Source organism: Camelus ferus, chromosome 1 (assembly GCF_009834535.1).
Source record: "Camelus ferus isolate YT-003-E chromosome 1, BCGSAC_Cfer_1.0, whole genome shotgun sequence".
In the NCBI taxonomy this organism is placed as follows: domain Eukaryota; kingdom Metazoa; phylum Chordata; class Mammalia; order Artiodactyla; family Camelidae; genus Camelus; species Camelus ferus.
This window is the reverse complement of record NC_045696.1, coordinates 11,173,384-11,192,107: the sequence shown is the minus strand read 5'-3', so window position 1 is coordinate 11,192,107 and position 18,724 is coordinate 11,173,384. Positions and strand designations below refer to the sequence as shown.

General features: G+C 50.5%; 1 protein-coding gene across 1 annotated transcript in view; it reads right to left on the bottom strand.

The window, feature by feature from the left end:
- Positions 1-18,724, bottom strand: part of URB1 (URB1 ribosome biogenesis homolog) — a 62,347-nt gene that overhangs the window by 28,605 nt on the left and 15,018 nt on the right. Inside the window, 13 exon segments of the mRNA XM_032476395.1 lie at positions 588-767; positions 1,430-1,660; positions 1,987-2,180; positions 3,200-3,370; positions 4,168-4,306; positions 4,761-4,877; positions 6,351-6,470; positions 8,315-8,427; positions 10,246-10,362; positions 11,104-11,233; positions 11,833-12,003; positions 14,538-14,675; positions 15,734-15,929. Of these exon segments, the coding sequence (XP_032332286.1) occupies positions 588-767; positions 1,430-1,660; positions 1,987-2,180; positions 3,200-3,370; positions 4,168-4,306; positions 4,761-4,877; positions 6,351-6,470; positions 8,315-8,427; positions 10,246-10,362; positions 11,104-11,233; positions 11,833-12,003; positions 14,538-14,675; positions 15,734-15,929 (2,017 nt within the window).

The window sequence follows — 18,724 nt, the reverse complement described above, 5'->3', positions numbered from 1 at the left end:
GCAACACCCCCGGAGCCCCCATGGAGATCAAAGGAGGGAGGCGTGCACTGCACTGTGAAATGCGGGGCATGCCTGCCTCCTGGACCCAGTACAACAGGTCAGATGGCAAGTGGTGGGAAAGGTTCGGCCTGGCCCCAACTGAAGAGCCTGCCTCACAAGACTAACAGCAGAGAGGAGGGCTCACGCCTCTCCGCGCAGTGCACTCACTGTGTGTGTTTACAACCGAGGGCCCCATCCACTGCCCGGCCTTTACTCCACTCAGGCTGCAACTCTTTAAAAGGAAAACACGCAGGCCGAGTTCTCGAGATGCTCACAGCACACAGTGGGAGGGAGAAGTGCTCGCAGGAGGGCAAGTGTGAGCGGAGAGAAGTGCCTGCAAATACGGATGCCCAAAGGCAACCGTGCTTATCTCGGGGTGGGGAGTCACGGGTGGTTTTCAGTGTCTCCTCTAGAGTTCTCTGCATCTCCCTATTTTCCTGCAACGAACATGCATTTGTTTTTAACCAGGATGGAGGGAAAGCCTGTGTCTGTGACCTTGCAGGAAAAGGCCACCAGGAAGGAGACCTGGGGAAGAAGGGTGGCCCTACCTTGTCATTGGCCAACTCCAGCAAGGCCATGGACTCCATGTCCAAAAAGAGGTCGGACTCGGCCTGGGCCGCCTGGCACTTCTGCTGGTTCTGGGCGTCCAGCTGCTCACAGTGGACAACCAGGCGCCTGAGGAGATCCAGGAGGAACTGCAGCAGGGGAGGCCCTGTGCTTTTGCCCAGCTGTGAGGACGAGACGGAAGAGCTGACAGTCACCAGAACAGTGATAGCAGGTTCCTCGGGGCCAGAAGGTGCCAGAAACGAGAATCAAGGAGGGAGATAGGCTGAAGTGGCCACTCCCCATAAATGCCAACAACCTCAAAGTCATTTCTTAATAAGACATGTCCTCTTGATGAAACACACAGGTGTATTTTGACCAAAATGAGGAAAAGGGAAAAAGGCCCACCTGAAGACCTAAACTAAAATTCTGTAAACCACACCAGGGACAGAAGACTCAGCAATGAACTTCTGAATTAAAACTTGCAGGAGAGAGGGGAAGGGCCCCATCCTGACTCGGCTGCCCCAGTGACAGAGTTCGGCCGCACCTGACTCCCAAGTCTGAGGTCCGCCGGGTCTGCACCTAAGGCCTGGAGAAAGCAGGTGCACAGCCTGCTTCTGCTTCAGGAAGGAAGGGCGCTGGACCAGCAGAGTGGCCAAGCCCCTACACTGCAGGCCTGCCCGGGGACCCACGCAGCAGGCCACCGCCCTCCCCACGTGTGGAACAAATGGGGTGACAATGGGGTCCCTAGACTCCATCAACACCGCCGCTTGCAAGAGGCCATGTTCTCTGTAGGCAGGGACAGGGGAGCACGTGGGGGCCGCAGGGGAGCGGGGGCAGCGCTGACCTGGCCGAAGTTCTCCACGGTGCTCCTGACGTAGAGCAGTAGGTGTTTGGCCGAGCGCAGGACCTGGTGCATTGGGAGGCGCAGGAGGGCGGCCTGCAGCTGTGCCTGAACCGCCTCGTCCAGGAGCTGGAGCGGGCCCGATTCCTCACCCATGTAGGCCGCCTGCAGCAGGGCGGCAAAGGAGGGGTCCGGGGGTCCTGGCGGGGCAGGGCTGCCAGACGTCTGCAGCGGCTGGGGGAGACAGCAGAGGCCGAGAAGAGGAAAAACAGATCAGCAGAGAGGGCAAAGGGGCCCAATGCACTGAAACAGGGACGGGCGACACACAGAGGCCTAGTTCACAGAAACCTCCTACTGATGCTGAAAAATATGTGACCCTGCGGCATTTTATTCAAGTCCCAACATTTTCAGTGACACACATTTTCCTAGTGTGTGTTCACGTGAGGGCACTGAATCGGGGAGGTTTCCACACACCGCTGCAACCCGCAGGGAGAGACCTCTGGGTTTTCCAGGGAAAGAAAGGCCTGGTTTTCCCAGAAGCGGTGGCTGCCCCAGCTCACCAAGGCCTCTCGGGCCGGCTCTGGGATCCAGCGGCTGTAATATCGGCTGAACCAGGACAGCTGGCGGCAGCAAGGTGGGACTGGAGGCTCCAATCTGTCGTAAGACTGAAGCAGAAGACACAGAGCCAGCGGGTCTCTCTGGGTGTGGAGGAGATCCGTCAGCACCCCCGTCAGATATGCCACGATGCTGTCTCCTGCAGGGGAGGGAGGCACGGCGGGGAGATGCTTGCTGGGACCGCCCTTCTGTGATCCATCAGTAACAACTCCCACATACATTCCAGACCCAGAAAAACCCCCAACAACTAACTCCACAAGGGATCACATAACCACACCGAAAGGCAGGTCTGACCACTGTAGACCATACCAGGCTTCATTTTATTAAACATACAGCACACAGTCAGACTTCAGATGCTGAGGCCCATAAGTAGAGACCCAGGTATAGAAGAGGTGAGGCCAAAGCCACCCAGGACTGCAACCTGCTTAGTGCCAACCAATCTATTTCCTCTTCCTTGGAACACAAGCAGTCACGCTGGGACCACAGGACTGGTTTAGCAACTCCCAGGCCCGGACAGAACACCCTGCTTGACTGTCCACTATCAACCCTTCCACAGTGACCCTCGAGCCATATGTTGAGATGGCACAGCTACAAGACACGAGCAGCCTGGATCCCTGAGCTACCTTCTGGAGGACAGCCACCCAGGAGAGCAACCTAACCTGTCCGGAACTCCGACAAGATCAAGAAAGAGACCTTTACTTATTAAACCCCCGATGTTTTGGGGCTTATCTGTTACTGCAGCAAAGCCTGAGCAATCCTGACTAATTACACCACTGTGATCTGTGAGTGCTTCCTTGGGTCTGCGTTGCTTGGATACCCAGTAAGGATGAAGGACTCATACCTTAGCATTAAGACATCAAGAATAAATACTGAAGAGAAAACATCAGTGTTACAGCAGGTATCTGTGCAGCCACGCAAACACAGTATTTCAGACTCATCTGTCAAATGACCCCCTTCCCAACAGCCTGGCCTGCCTCCAGATTCCTACCCCTAAACACTTAGTTCCACCAGCTGTGTAGCCATCACGTGGGTGAGTCTGAACCCTTGATACCTTGGTTTTCCAGCAATTATTTCCAGAGCCCCTGGAATCCCACCTCCTACCCCACAGAGACCCTGCTGGCCTGATGCACCCAGCACATCCTGACTGAACACAGGTACCTGCTTCATTTTCTGTCCCCAGGAGCAACTTATTCCTGGCCTCCAGGGCTGCAGGGACCACAGCACTGAACGGGAACGTGAGCAGGATCATGTCTTCACTCAGTGAGAATCCAATTTCCTCGTCCAAGCCTTCGCTGCCCTCCACCAGGACGTCCACCATGTCGAGAACATCTGAGACAGAAAGGGGGGATCCAGCCAAGGAAAAAGCTGCCCAGGGACCCCCATGAGCAAGAAGGACCCCCAGGGAAGGATGAGCAAGAAGGAACCCCAGGAAAGGATGAGCAAGAGAATACTTGTCCAAAGAGGAAAAAATAAAAGCTAAACTTCCCTTGGGGGAAAATGCTTAATGTAATGTTTGATTCTAAACAGATAAGAGCATGGCCTATAAAATCATATTCTTTGCCAAACAAAATGCAGGTTTATCCAGTTCAGGTGATAACAGGCTGAAGTTTCCTCAGATGACACTGAGAAGCCCAGGAACTTTAACCTGGATATTCAAGGGAATGAGCCAAAATCTGAGAAGCAGAAGAGCATAAGGGTTAATGTGCAGACTAGGACCAGAGCGTCTGGAGTCAAATCCTGACTTCACTACATACTAGCTGTGTGAGGTTGAGCAGATTGCTTAACCTCTCTGTGCCTCAGCTGCCTTGTCGACATATAAAATGAGGACATATCCCCCACTTAGGGTTGTTTATGAGGTCACATGAGTTAAGATTTGTAGGGCTTAGACCAGCACCCAGAGCAAGGTCAAACACTGGACAAATAAAAACCCAGCCAACAAGCCCAGCACACACTTCCTGTTACATAAACAAATAAGGTTTTCGTTTCCAGGGGAAGCTGATCTCTGACACAAAGAAATGGGATGTCTGCACTCTGCACAAGGCTTCAGCGTGATTCTTGTTTTGTCTCTAATATGCCACCTTGGCTGGCTCTTCAGAAGCCAAGGAGGGGCAGGGAGTGGCACCCACCGTCAATGTGGGAGACGGGAATGCTGACATCATCGGCGTCCTGCTTCGTCATGGTGGCCTGCAGGGTGCTGGCTTCCTGCACAAAGTCGGAAGCCTTGTCTGTGTATGAATAGGGATTCGCCACCAGCGTCAGGAGAACCTGAGCATTAAAGAGCCAAGTGGGAAATACTTTCACGTGAAGTGAAAAATGCCCTACAATGTCACTGGTAAAATAAAGGGAAGAGCTAAAATCTTAACAGGCCTGCATAAGTACAATACTTCTTCTGCAAAGTCTTTTTCTTTTAACGTTTTGTCGTAGAATTTAGAAAAATACCTTTTTCATTTAAACCACTGCTTTTAATTCCACTTTTAGCGTATCACTATTCCTGCCTGCAAAGACAAATTCCCAAAAGGGAATTAAACAGCACACAGTAATATATTCCCATTTTACAGATTCTAAAACTAAGTAGGTTCTGACATCTCAGCAAAAATTAGGAAGTGAGCCAGAAAGAGAGGCCTTTTGGCTCCGGTGCATGAAAAATGCCTTAGTTATACTGCGGATCACTTAGTATGCTGTCCTGAACGTGCTCCTTTATAGGGAAATACGCGCTTACACGTTCCAAAAATTGAATCACAGCTTCTTTTCTCTCCTCTGCGGTGTCATCTAAGTGCTCCAGCCACAGCTCCAGCTCCTTCCAGGTGTGTTCAAACACCCCCGTGTCCCGCAGGATCTGTCGGGAGGCAGACACCGGTGAAAAGTGAGTGTGGAACCTGCCTTCTGGGGGAGCCGCAGCACAACGCAGAGACCCCAGGGGCACAGAGGGGCGCGAAGTTCCAACCAATTTTAAAGCTCGGCTTCAAAACCATACTGCCATGGCCGAGAACACAAGGAAAAGCGGTCACTCGGGGCTCGATCAAGGAGAACAGAATCCCTTGTTCTGCAGCCGCTGATCCCTTTCCTTCCACTTCCCTAAATAATAAAAAGGGAAAGAATCCAGCTGCTGCTTAGAAGTCTGATTTCCACAAAGACCCAGGTAAATGTGCATGACTCACTCCTCATAGCTACTCAATCCCCGGCCAGTGTGAAAGTGTCTGAGACAGGGAACAGGTCACGTTGCACCATCTCAACGTGGCCCCTCAGGACTCCAGCCTCGGGCAAGAAGCACCGCCATCTCTAGAGGAACAGGACTTGTTACGAGGCTGGACCTGCACTGGCAGGGGTGGTTAAGTGACACCCCCAAATGGCCTGATGACAGAACTCGGGGTCCAAGCAGCCCCATGGCATGAGCCCTGCACCGAGCGCACCGAGGGGAAGCCGACCGTGCCACTCCACCCCCGTGTAGCACGTGACCACGAAGCCCGGCTGGGGTCAAGTTCACACCCACAACCTGTAAGGAAACGGCAACTCAGAGAGGTCAAGACCGAGACGTTCACATCCTCCACACAGGTCAGGTGAGGCTAAAGGGTAGCAAGATTATCAGCACCTCAAAGAGAGGTAAAATGTCTGCACCTTAAAACCGGTGAATGTGATTTCTGCAGCATCCCCAAGGTGCCTGCTACACAGCAGACCAAGGAACTGGATTTCCTGCTGCTGCAGCAAGAACTGACACAGCCCTGGAACGAGTTCAAGAGCAAGAAGGAAGCGAAGCCAACAGTCAAGGTCCTCGTTCCTTCCTGCCGACTTCAGTGGCACCCATGCGGTGGGTGATGGGCAAGGTCAAGAGGCCGACGCCTGGAGAAGGCTGAGTCTGGGGCCGAGGGAAGGGGCGCCGCCTATCAGAACAGCTCCCCGAGGGCCGAAATCTGCTTACTGAGCCCCGAATGCGCCAGGCGTGGCCTACTACTTGATCACGTGTAATCTCCTCTGTAATCCTGCGGCTTTATTGTTCCCACTGACCAGGAGAAAACTAAACTCAGAGAGGCCAAGCAACTTGTTCAGTGCCACCCAGAAGTGGCAGAACCAGGACTCAAACCTAGGGACAGGACTTCAACGGGCATGCTTTTCCCATTTCACCAGGCTGCCTCTGGGAACACAGCCAGGTTAAGACAGAAAAAGTAATAATTACCATAAAACCTTCTATTTTTAAATTGTAACAGTCCTAATCCATCCCTGAATTCAACAACTGGTGACTGACTAAGCACCCACTATAAGGAAGACTGTGCCAAACGCTTCTCAGAACAAGGAACTGGAAGAAAGTGCTCACCTTCACGATCAGGAGTTTGGTCGATGACTTGAGTTGTGAATGGCTACTGGTCACAAACATTTTCATCAGTAAGTAAAACACGGATCGTTTTCCTCCAATAATTTCTGCATCTGGGCCTTCCTGGAGTTTGAATGATAGGATATTTATTATAAATGTAACAGAGGCCGTTGTTTGGTGAGCAAACAGGTCCTGCAGGCCCGGTATCCTTCCCAGCCTCCTGTCTCATCTCATTTTAACCACAACTCAGCAAGGCTGCCAGGATTTTACTGAGGAACCCCAGAAGTTAGGGAGCCCACCCAGCACCCCGACAGCAGCTGGAGTGATAACAGAGTACCAGCAGGAAGCACAGGCCTCCTCAGGTGCTTCTCACACATTTTCTCTATATTCCCAACCAGCCTGAGGGGGGCGCTGTTACCCCATTTCACACGTGTGGACGCTGAGGCACAAGGAGGCAACAGGCTGTTCAACAGCTGAGGTGGGACTCAAGCCGCAGGAGTCCTGGTGCAGACGGGGCCAGGCTGGTGGCTGTGGAGAAACAGACCACCCCAGGGTGGCCTGACTCCGTCAAACACAGCACTCGCCACATTTCAGCAGGAGGCCGCTGCTGATATAATCAGTCCCTTATACGTAATTAAGCCTCTTAACAAAGGCTTCTGGGCTTAGAATGTGTGAAGCTCCAGATTCCCAGCCCAGACCCCGCTGTGTCTGTGTCTCCCCAAAGCCCTGACCCCAACATGTGAAGGGCCGGCGTTCACAAAGCCAGCAGACCCATCTTATAAGCAGAAGGTGAGACAAGGGGTATCAATTAATATCTTAACAGCAGTTCTTTCAAAGTAAGAGGCCTCTGTTCATTCTCCAACCAAATCATCAAGGTCCCAATGGCTCAGTTCAGCTGGAGTGACACACCAAACACCTCAGACTCGTCATCTCTCTGGGATCCTGGGAGCGACCTCACGGGATATGTAAAGGGTGAGAGCAGGGCCCTGGGTAACACAGCCTGGGTCCAATCCTGGACCCTCCACTTGTGGCTGGGACCCTGCAGACGCCTTCTAACCACTCTCCCCTCCAGCTGTCTCACCCTCACGTGTTGGTAAATGAGATGGCACTTAGCACACTTGTGTTAAACCTGGTGCGCAGTTAAGTTCTTGATGAGAATTATCTGCAACTACGATGTAGGTGAACCTTAGAGGGAGGACTCACGTGGCACACAGATCCCAGTGCCACAGCATGCTTGTATGTTTCTGGAAACACCACCTGCAAAAGTGCCAACGTACATCTCCACACTGCTGGTTTCATACAAGATCTCACATATGGTTCAAGTCATGAAAATAAGCCATCTGAGCTACGGAGAAACACGCTTAGACAACACGGTTTTGCCTGGTCATTTTCCCTCTTTGGACAGAAGTAATGTGGCATCCTGTGTTTAAATACACAGGTAAATACTTGTCTCATCATGAGTTCCCTTTATGATTAAGCACTATGTTCTCCAGAAAGTCCTAGAAGACATTATCAGAAACACAGAAAACAATGCCAGCAACTTTAACTAATTTTTCCACCAGCCTTGACCCTCTCCTGGGTTGGTGTCTATTCCCCTCTCTGTCTTAAATTCTCCAAGGATGAGGACAAAGAAAAAGGAATGTAGTTTGTTTATTTTCAAAAAGGTTGAAAAAGGATAAGAATAACTTAAAATAATCAAGATTAAAAAAAAATTAAAACCCCCAATACCCAGCAATAATATATTTTCAGTAGGGACAGTTAAGTACCATACTTTGCAAAAGCAAAGAGATTCCTGGCTCATAAATCAGGACCTGGCCTCTGCTCTAAAGGCTCCTCTCTAAAAGGAGAACTGTTAATGTCTTCCTTCATAACTGTCAGGGTTCTGATCCAGTTAGGAACTCCCGGGCCCAGAAGCTGACAAGCCAGCAGGGTGGTTAATGACAGAAGGCAGCGTCTCGGCCTCCTACCTGTGCCTTTAGCCACAGAAACTTGCTGGCAGGCAGTTCCAGGGCCACCTTCAGAATGTGGTGCTGCAGGATTGGAGGCACCTCCTCTCGAAGGCCCTCCTCTGAGATGACCCCTGGGGGCAAGAAAGAGGAAAACAGATAAGAAGTTAAGAGGAGGCAGCCCAGCTACTGCTGCCCCTGCCACAAGGTCTGAACAAGAAACTGTCTGTGGAAATAGGCAGGAAGAACACGGGGTTCAGTCCACCCTTGACCTGTGGTCCCTGATCACGAGCTGTGCCCGCTCTTCTGCCCACCCATCTTACCCGACACATCCTCCCCTCCCAAGATCTGTCCAAATCCTTCAACAGAGAGCTGGGATTGCACTTGCCCAAGGAAGCCTGGCCTGCACTCGGCCCACCCTGACCCCTCACCACATGCTGCCCTCCAGGTACCGCCCCTCATTACTGTTGTCCCCGGGAGGGGGTGCAGACCTTGTTCCCAGACTGCAGGCACTTGGTGGGCGGCTGTGGCCACCCAAGCCCAAGACTGGGTCCTTAGCCTCTGGCCTGATTTCCAGGCTTCTCCTTTGCTTGGGAAGGACACAGAACTAAATATTAAATGGCCACATTCTAGTAGATTTCATATTCTTAGAGCAAGAGAACTTTTTGCCTCCAAACAATCAAAAAGTTAATTATATCTTTTGAATAGGATTATTTCAATGGCTTACATAAGTCCCAAGAATGATATTTCTGCAAGTCTTCCTCCGTAGGCCCAATTATAAAGTCAATTTTATTAGACAAATTTTTCCATCAAGGAAACATGGCCAGACAAGCATAATGTTACTTTTACAAGATGTGGTTTGCACTTGACTCACTGGGTGAAATATGAGCAACTACGTCAGAAGAGCCTCTGTGTGAACATGACATCCTTCCAAGAGCCTCTCACTCTGCACCCCTCTGCACCCTCCTCCTTTAAAAAGAGGCTTTAGCATTTATGTCACAAAATCTTATTTGTTGATCCCCTATGGCAGGCAACTCAGCTGGCTGGCTTCTCCCTTCTCTCCTCATGCTGTTCAGTGATCATCAGATTACTTCCTTAAGGAAGACAGGCTACTTAATGCTGGGAAACAAGCTGCTGGAGAACCAGCAACTAGAAACCAAGCTGCACCAGCATTTCCATGAGCGTAAAATCTTACATTCACACTTACTTGCTTAAAAATGCACACGCCTGCTTTGTTTTCATGTTTTACACAGTCGATGACCTATAACATGTATGATGCTCAAGAAATTGTGTGAGGGGCAATCCTGAGATTGACCGTGAGGGCGCAACAGATGGCAGATATTTCCTTAGGGTAAAACAATGGAAGGTCCTGGAAAGCCAGATCATCCATTAACAGAACTTTGTTCTGGCATGAAAGCATGCTGTTTAACCGGAGGGAAGTATCTATCTCAAGATGTACCGGAGGCAGTAACAGGAATAGACAGAAATTTCGCATACCCCGAGGAGGGTGATTGTTCCTGGAAGGGATGAGCCTGAAATTAATCAGTTAACCAGCAAGCAGAACTTAGTGCTTATGGCGTGGAATTTCTAAAGCCCCACCTCTTTGATCGCATTTTTTTCTGAGCTGTACCCTCCTAATAAATACGATGTCGACCAGGCTTTCGGGACACTTGATCCATGAGATCTTGAGTCCCCTGGTCCCATCTTGGCTCTTCACTTTGTCTCTTTGTTTCTTAAGTCTTGTGTCGCCCGTCCTCAGATATGGTCCTGAACTGTGCTGGACGCAGCAACTTAAGAACATCAGTCTGCTAGCGGGTCACACACGTCAGACAAACTGCCCGTCTGCCTTCCCAGTCCTTGGCTCCGGGGACTCTGCTCTGGTTTCCCCGCGTTTCCCTCACCCCCACTGTCGGGAACGGCAGAGGGGCGCCCACCAAACCCTGGAGTTGCACCTTTCAGGAGCTTGCTGAAGTCAAAGTTATACTGCATGACCACATGCGGGACCACCTTCTGGTAGAGGCAGATGACCTGGAGCAGGACAGCTTTCAGAAGGATGGTTTCGGCATCATCTGAACCAAAATAAAACTGCCGGAATTAGGAAACATGCGTTTTCTTTGCCACAATCAGCAATCAGTGGCAGCTGAGCCACCCATGACCCACCACAGTCAGCTGCGTGCCGGACACTGGGGCTGCAGGCCGATCTCCACGGGACTACAGTTAAGGAGTTGACGTGGTGAAAAAGTCAAGACTGTTCAAACAGGCTGGGTTTAACTCCCCATTTCACTGCTGTGACCTTGGACAGGTTAAAGCTACTCTGTCTCTCTATGCTTTAGTGTCCTCATCTGAACAATGGGGACACACAGCAGTGCCTACCCCCATAGGACTGCTGTAAAAATTAAGTAGGACAGAGACACAAGATAGAAAGCCCAGTGCCTTGCCAATGACAAGGTCGGAGCCAATACACCTTGTTACCAGAGGAGACCGCGTACCCCACCTCGATCTGTACCTCTCTCTGCAGAACCAGAGAGCCCTCCCTCCCACCTCCACCCTCCTTGAAAGGCCAGAGCACATGGCACCCATCATACAAGTTTCTAGAGAGACACAGTGCTTGCATAAAGCTTGGGCACACTCCTAACAGATGTTAAAATTCTATCCACAATGCCATGCCAAGCAAAAAAGGACACAAAATTCAACCACAGCCGGTGAGGCCCTCAAAAGTCCCTCTAGACAGGCCCCTCCGGACAAGAGTCGTCCCAGGCGGCCTGGGTCAGCCCCGTCTGCAAACCGCAGAGGCCGTACAGAGCCCTCACCGCTCTGGGGAGCTACGCAGGTGGCAGGGGTCCCGCTGTCCCTTTTCTTTCCTTTCTCGTCGTCCTGTTTCGTTTCCTGCTTTCTAAATGACTGCCAGACCCAGACGATGGTGTTCAGGTCTGGTAAAATCTAAAAGGGAAAACGAACAGAAAATCAGTCACGTTAAAAGGAAGAGAAACAAATGGACTGAACCTACGAACGAGGAGCACAGAACAGGGAGAAGGGCGGGCCAGTGGGGGCGTGAGAGAGGCCCAGGTCCTCTGGGAGCTCGGTTTGGGGTGTAATCCTAGAACTAACCACAGTAAGATTTGGTGAAAATACAAGGATTGATTATTAAAACAAATGCCTTAACATTTGTTTACCTGAGCAAGACACTGGGAACCAATAAACTCATCCTTATGACAGGCGACAGGGACCCTGGCCAGCAAGCCCTCGGCTCTTTCAGGGGAGCCAGCCAGTCTGCAGACAACCAGCCTCTCCTGCTCACCAGACTGAGCCCGGGGAGGAGGGAGCAGGCCACCCCATCACCGCGGCCCCAGCCCCGCGTGTGTGCAGCTGTAGGGGGAAGCAAGGGGCACAACAGCTCCTGATGAGACGGGGTCCCAGGAGCACCCCAACCCCTTCACCTCACTTTGCACCCACCCTCTGTGCCCCCAAGCACACCTTTCCCACCTGGTGTGCTGGGACCCCTGGAAGGAAAGCCCTGGAAGCCCGGCTTCCGTGCCCACCTTGCTCAGGGCTTCTCTGAAGAGCTGCACGAAGTCCTCCATCATCGCGGCTGTGTACACTCCCGACTCCCAGGCCTCTTTATTCAAACAGTGGTCAATAGTTTTCAATGCTCTCTTCAAAATGACGGAAATGAGGGATAAAGCTGTGTGTTTCACTGCCTTGCTGTCCAACTGGAAGAAAAAGAGTTAAATCCACCAATGTCTTGCGGCCGCGCTGGTGGACACAGGTCGCCAGGGCCCTGGCCCTCCCCAGGTCGCACGCAGGGAAGGCCACAGGAGCCCAGCGGACTGTGCACTGTGCAGACATGGCCCGGTGACCCTTTCCCCTTGACCTACAGATTTGACCTCAGCAGTCACCCTGAAGGCGGTTACTAAATAAAGCAGGAGTCTAGTAGTCAGCCTTAAGTTTTGTTTCACTGCTTGTTTTGGGAAGTCTCCTCTGACAACCGCTCAGCTCACACGGATTATCCCGACGCAGCAGCAACAATTCAGAGCCCACCAGAAGCCGACCAGCCTGTGAGAAGCACTTCACACCAGGTGGAGGGTGACAGGCAGAGGCTCCAGGAACCGGAGCAGGAACAGCTGCCTCCAGGCTCGGAGCGCAGCCCCATCACAGGCCTCCCACATCCAGACTCTCTACCTGGATTCAGAACGACAGCCAGGCGGGCCTTCAAGGTCTGAACTCACTGCAGAGTCTGAATAAGGTTCAAGAACCTGTGCTGCTACTAAAAGGGGGGAAGGCTGGGCCCAGCTGGTTGCAATGTGTCCTGGGCCAGCAGCAGTGAGGGCATCTCCTGGGCATTTGGAGACATGTTCAATCTCAGGGTCCAACCAGACCGACACCATCAGCTCCAGGTGATTCCCTAGGGCAGGGAAGTCCTGGGAGCACCGGCTGGGATACTGGACCTTCACAGCCAGGTAGAAACAATAAGGTTTTCTGATGTACTTTTAGTTTAATAACACCCATCCCCCCAGCCGTCCAGTTAGCTGGGGGCTCATTTCACATGTTCACTGTACACTAAAGAAGCACTATGCTAAGTGTCCTAAACCAGGAATGACTCCCAACCCATCACCACTTCAAAGGCAGGACCCAAACAGGTGTTCACACATACACCCACCGGCTTAGAGCACAAGGCTCACCCAACAGCCTGAGACCCTGTCTCCAAACACTTTCTTGTTTCCTGTTTCTAAAATAACTTCACTCTTTTCTTTCCGATTCTAAAATGTATGCTATTAAAATTTTGCCGATAATACCATAAAGAATAAAAGAAAAATGTCATTAGAAAAAAACCCCACACACTCGTAACTCCACCCCCAGACACACCTGTCACTGGTGTCACTCATATGAACACACTGTCAGCACAGAAAGGGCCGCCGACGGGAAGGCAGAGCTGCGGCTTCCCCTCTGATGGCCACACACGGGCCTGCACAGGATGGTAGCATCCGCAGGACAGAAGGCTGTGTCCTCTACCCAGAGGACGGAGCACATCCTAGGGGCACAACCCCTCTCCCGTGGAACAGGAGTGTGCAAGGGGGCGAGACAGCCTCTCTAGCCCAGATTGCCCGGCGTCAGCTCGAAGGGGACCCTGAATGCAGCCAGGGGAGTTATCTTCCTCCCAGGAGGAGGCAGCACCAGACAACCTCCTCTCAATTCCACTTCCTTGCAGGTCCCTTGAGATAAAATATTTGGTGTCTCTCACAAAACAGCTGGGCCAGCCACCTGGGACCTAACTTTGGTTATTAGGGTTTGGCAACAGAACAAAAGGCCTTCCTGCCTGGTCCCACCCAGGCCTCCTTCTCTTGACCCTGCACCCCCTCACCAGCTGCTCTCAGCACAAACCCTGGACAGGTATAAAAATATGCTCCATCCCACCGCACAATCCGAGGAGTGTGTACCACTTTGCAGAAACGGCCCCATCGCCACCAGGTCCTACAAGGTCAACCCACCACGGCAGACCCTGGTCCTGCTGTGTTCACATAACACAGGATGTGGTCTCCACCCGCCCCATGGAAACCCCAGGCCCTGCATCCCTCTGCACACCTGGCCTCCCCCAGGTAGGCAGTGAGGCAACCTGGGTTTAGGAGGGGCTGGCAGGGCCAGGACCCACCTCACAGCCGTTCACCTAAGGCCAGGATGCTATGGTGAAAAATGCATGAGTCCCTCACAGTGGCCTTCTGATGGGACCTGGGGACCTTTATAATAAACAGTGATATGGAATGCAGGTATCCATTTTTTCCACAAACACATCCTTCCTCAAACTCCTAAAACAGCTGGTCTTCAAAGTAAATGTTCCCCAGAAAACTTAACACTATTCATTTGAACCACAAAAGAAAGGATTTGCTAGGTAAATTTCAGTCCCATCCTGTCCAGAAATCCTAATGAGACTTTAACGCATGACACTGGGCTGGAGCTGGACACATTTCCTCTGACTCCCTCCTACCCTCGGAAAGGCCCAGAGCCGAGGTGCAGGGATCCAGCGGTCCTGCTCCGTGCTGGAGCTGTGCAGACACCCCTTAACCCCCCATCCCACAGCAGGAATGTGCCTCGGGCCCCCGGACCCCTTTCTTAGATGAATGGACATGTGGAAAGTCTCAGAGGCTCACTAAACACGATCCATTACATCCAGGCTGATATTTTCAGAACCACCCCCTAGCACGGCCAGTGGGTGGGCGGGAGGGAGTCTGGAAGCAGGGTACCCACTCACATTCAATGCCTGGGTGAACATGATCTTATTGCACACGACGGGCGCGGTGGTCACCATCACCATCGTCAAAAGCCGAGGCAAGGGGATGAACTCTTTGGTCTGAAATGCCCGGGAAATGTCTGGCTGGGCATCATAGATCTACGGAGAGGGGAACAGACAATGAGTTGGCACTGGAAGTGAACTTTCAGACCCGAGTCTAACTGTAGGCACCCAACAGTGAGCTGCTCCGAAGAAACAACTGATAGTAATAAAGGTCCAAGGCTCGCCACAAGGAACAGGATCCAGAAGATCAACCCCAAAACCCACTTGTTAAAATCAAGTCAGGTCACAGGATTGGCGTTCCCAAGGACTTGCAAAGCAGAGCTTGGCCTGCGGTCTCGGGAGCCTCTTAAAACCTCTGCTGGCAAATGAGTCACTGCTACAACTGACAAACGGATTACTCCCTCATCAGCTGCTGCCCCTGACAGGCACCTGACAAATTATGTCATCTTTTAACACTTCATGACAACGCTCTGGGGTAGGGAAACTTTATTTCAAAATAAACAGTGTTTACAGATGACAAAACTAGACCTCAGTGAGAGTGAGAGATTTCCCTGGGGCCCGAAGGCTGGAAGGCAGAGGTGGAAGGACTCACATCCAGCCCTCCAACGGGCAAGAGAGAGGAGCGGAGAGAGAGAGGTGTGAACTGATCGAGGCAGTATTGCCAAAGAATTTGTGTAGCTGGTAGATGAGGGGAGGCTGACATCTGTGATCAGAAGGAAATGAATTCACAACCACTTAAACAAACAGACCACAGTCAAACAGACTGTGAAATGATTCACAGCTTATTTCAGGCTGTTGCAAGTACCTGAAATAGCAATCTTTAAAAACCATCCTACAGTTCAGATGTTTCACTAATTCCAGCCTCACTGCTGGAACCCATCCAGATCTCACTCCAAGCAAAGTCTGGATGAAGACGATGAAATTGGCTCAACAGACTCAAAAGCATAAACCTCGAAATTCAGCTCAGTGAAAAGCAAGTCGTTCTCGGAGGATAAAGGTGTCATCTAACACATCCCCTGAAGAACGGCTGAAGCCAGGTCTTCGTCCCGCAGAGTTTATCAGAACGTCACCCCCCACACCAGCTTGTACCCCCAACTCCACACACCCCGCCCACGACCCCATCTAGGAGACTTCAAAACACCCATGAGCTTCACCTTGTTTAGCAGTTTGATATTATTTAACCAAGTAGACTTCACTCTTGGGAGAAAGGAAAATGTCACTTCCTTGAAATACTTGTTCAGGAGGTCAGGGCACACCTTCAGGATGCTGACCACCAGCTCAGCCACCAGCTCATCATCTGCAGCGGTTTTCAAACCCAACAGGAAGTGCAGGAGGGTCAGGTTCCCTCCTCTGTCAGAGAGAGAGCAGAGAAAGGGTGAGTAGAGAGCTTTCACGGCCCCACGGAGAGCTCAGGGTGCCAGGCAGCTCCATCCTGAGGAACTGGCCTCAGTGAACACGGCTGTAACACAGCGATGGGCAAGTTTCATTTCCGGTGAATTTCCCTCGCGGCACGAAAGTGGGATGTTCTCGTGGTCTGTGGGGTTCTCGCTCTCCACCCCAAAGCCTCAACTTCACTCCTCTACCTCGGAGTGGCTAGAAAAGTCTCTACTTTGTCCTGTTCCCCATCTCTCTTTCCCCACCTCGAGTTCCACCTGACTTTTAAAGAAGAGGAATAAACCAGCCTCCCTTCTCCCCAGCCACCTTCAGTCTGCTACAAGTCAAGGCGAGCGTGAATTTTAAAATTTCTTTTTGTGATTTTCCTGACCTCGTTCCTCCAACCACACATGAAAAAGCAAGTATGTAAAGATGTGCGCGTTAAGTATAAAAAAATAGAGAATGTATTTTGCTTTTGAAAAGATTACATTGTTTTTCTTTCCCATGAAGTACTGATGAATTGCCACAGGTCCAGAGCGCCTCAAAATTATTTCTAGAACTCAGCCAGAAGGCACACAGTTTTTCCACAGGTCTTCTGCCTCCTCTGTTTCTAGCTTATTTCAAATTTCTACACCTTCACTTAGACACTGAAGGAAGCTAATATGGGAGGGAGGCACGCGGGATCTACTGTATGTAAATAGTCAAAATTTGTCCCAAAGTGAGCAGTTTTCAAAGACATAAGATGATAACAACAGGAAAACCTGCAGATACTACAACTTAAAGAAAGTGAGCACCTAGCCGAGGATCTACGTGGTCAAACCCCCAGGACTCTGGGTTCTACCCGCAGCTACCTTTTAAGAAAAGGTCCCTTTTCCTGTCTGCTGGTCCCTGGAAAATCGTAACATCCAGAAAAGCCTCAGAACGTGCCTCACTGGCGTGTCATGTTGCTGGTTTCTAGGATAATCACTGTTTTGTAGTCTCATATAAATGCAGTATGACACTTTACAGATAAGAAACGTTTTCAACAACTGAATTAGAAAAAGCACAATTTTGATCAGAAAGCTATTCTATAATAAGCTTAAAATTCTTAATAGGAAAATTTCATAAGCAAAACATACCTGTTGCTTTCAAATAAATGGAATGTTGAATCTGCAAAGAGTGCCCAAAATATCACATACACACACACGATTTTAATAAATGATTTAATAAAATGAACAGCATTTATACCCACAGAGTTTGCAGCACATGCCAGACGCTGCTCGAGGCAGCGAGCACACACCACCTCTCTCTAGGGTGGGCAGTAACCGTACTTCCACTTTACAGACGAGGCGACACTGCCAGAGAGGAGTAACCTGCTGAGGTCTCACAGCCACTCCAAAAACTGCTCTCTGAACCTCCAAACGGCGGGCTGCAAGCTCTGGCCACCAGCCTCCTCTGTCAATACAGCTTCTCTGGAACCAGTTACATCACTCACTTATGTCACGGCTGCTTTGGTCCTACAATGGCCCAGCTGGGTGGTCACAGCAGGGACCACATGGCTCACCATGACTAAAATACTTACCATCTGGCCCCAAACGGAAAAGATTTGCCAACCCTTGCCCACACACTAATGCCTCACTTTCAACACCTACTACGTGCCAAGCACTGTCCTACGCACTGCGGATTCAAAACAGACCAGCCTTTGTTCTCACCGACTCCTGCCTATTGGGTAATGAACGAAAGGACGAACAAATACGCAAGGCGGTGGTAAGTCCCTGTCAGAAGCAAGGGCCAGGCCAAAGGACAGTGACAGTGGAAGGACTATCTCCGAAGAGGGCTGCCAGGGAAGGCGACATTTACCTAGAAACCTGAAGGAAAGGAAGGAGCTTTACAACCGCTGGGAAACCACGCATTTCAATCGTCTCAAAGCTTTCCATTAACACTCCACAAACAAAATGCCCTCCGTCCCCCATCAGCACAAACATTTGTTTTTTGCCCATGGCTGAAAAATTTTACATAAACCACAGCTTATTTCCAACGACCCACACCCACAAGTTGATTCAATATGGGTTTATTTAACAGGAAAAATGTGTTTGAAGCATGGTGTTACAGTACACTAGACCGTCAAAGCCTGCGGATTCATTTTAGCAAGAAAATGAGCTTATTCTTACCGGGAGAAAAGCTACACTACGACCAAAACAAAGTTACAAGAAAAAGAAGTGATGAGGCAAGTTAATTCACAACAGTCACAGAACCAAGTTCAAAGCCACAAAAGCAAAGAGAAAAGTTCCCACCACATTAACCCCACGATGAAGGAATCAGCCGGTTCCTGACTGGCTGAAATCAAACCATCTCTGTCCTTAAAATGTCAAGGGGTTAAAACTAAGGGTCATTTACAATGACCAGGAAATAAGTCCAATATTTCTTATTGTCAAATGGAAAAAAGCAGGCTGATGAACAATATATCCAACTGGAGGCCTTTTTGGTTTAAAAGATAATGACACGGTATGTATTATAGATCTATGGCTCTAAAGAGAAAGCCTGGAAGAACAGAATCTAAACCATTAGCTGTAGACTTAATGTTTCCTTACTGACGAAATGTTACCATAATGGTAAAGTATGAAACAAAATGTAAAAACAAAACTTTGAAATTCTAATTCTTCAGCAGCCATCCCTGGGGACAGGGAGGACTGACTAGCTATCATGAACATGGACTTGGAACCAGATTTCTTAGGTTCCAGTCTGAGCTCTGCCACCTACAGGGCGAGTGACCTGACTGCTCTGTGCCCAGT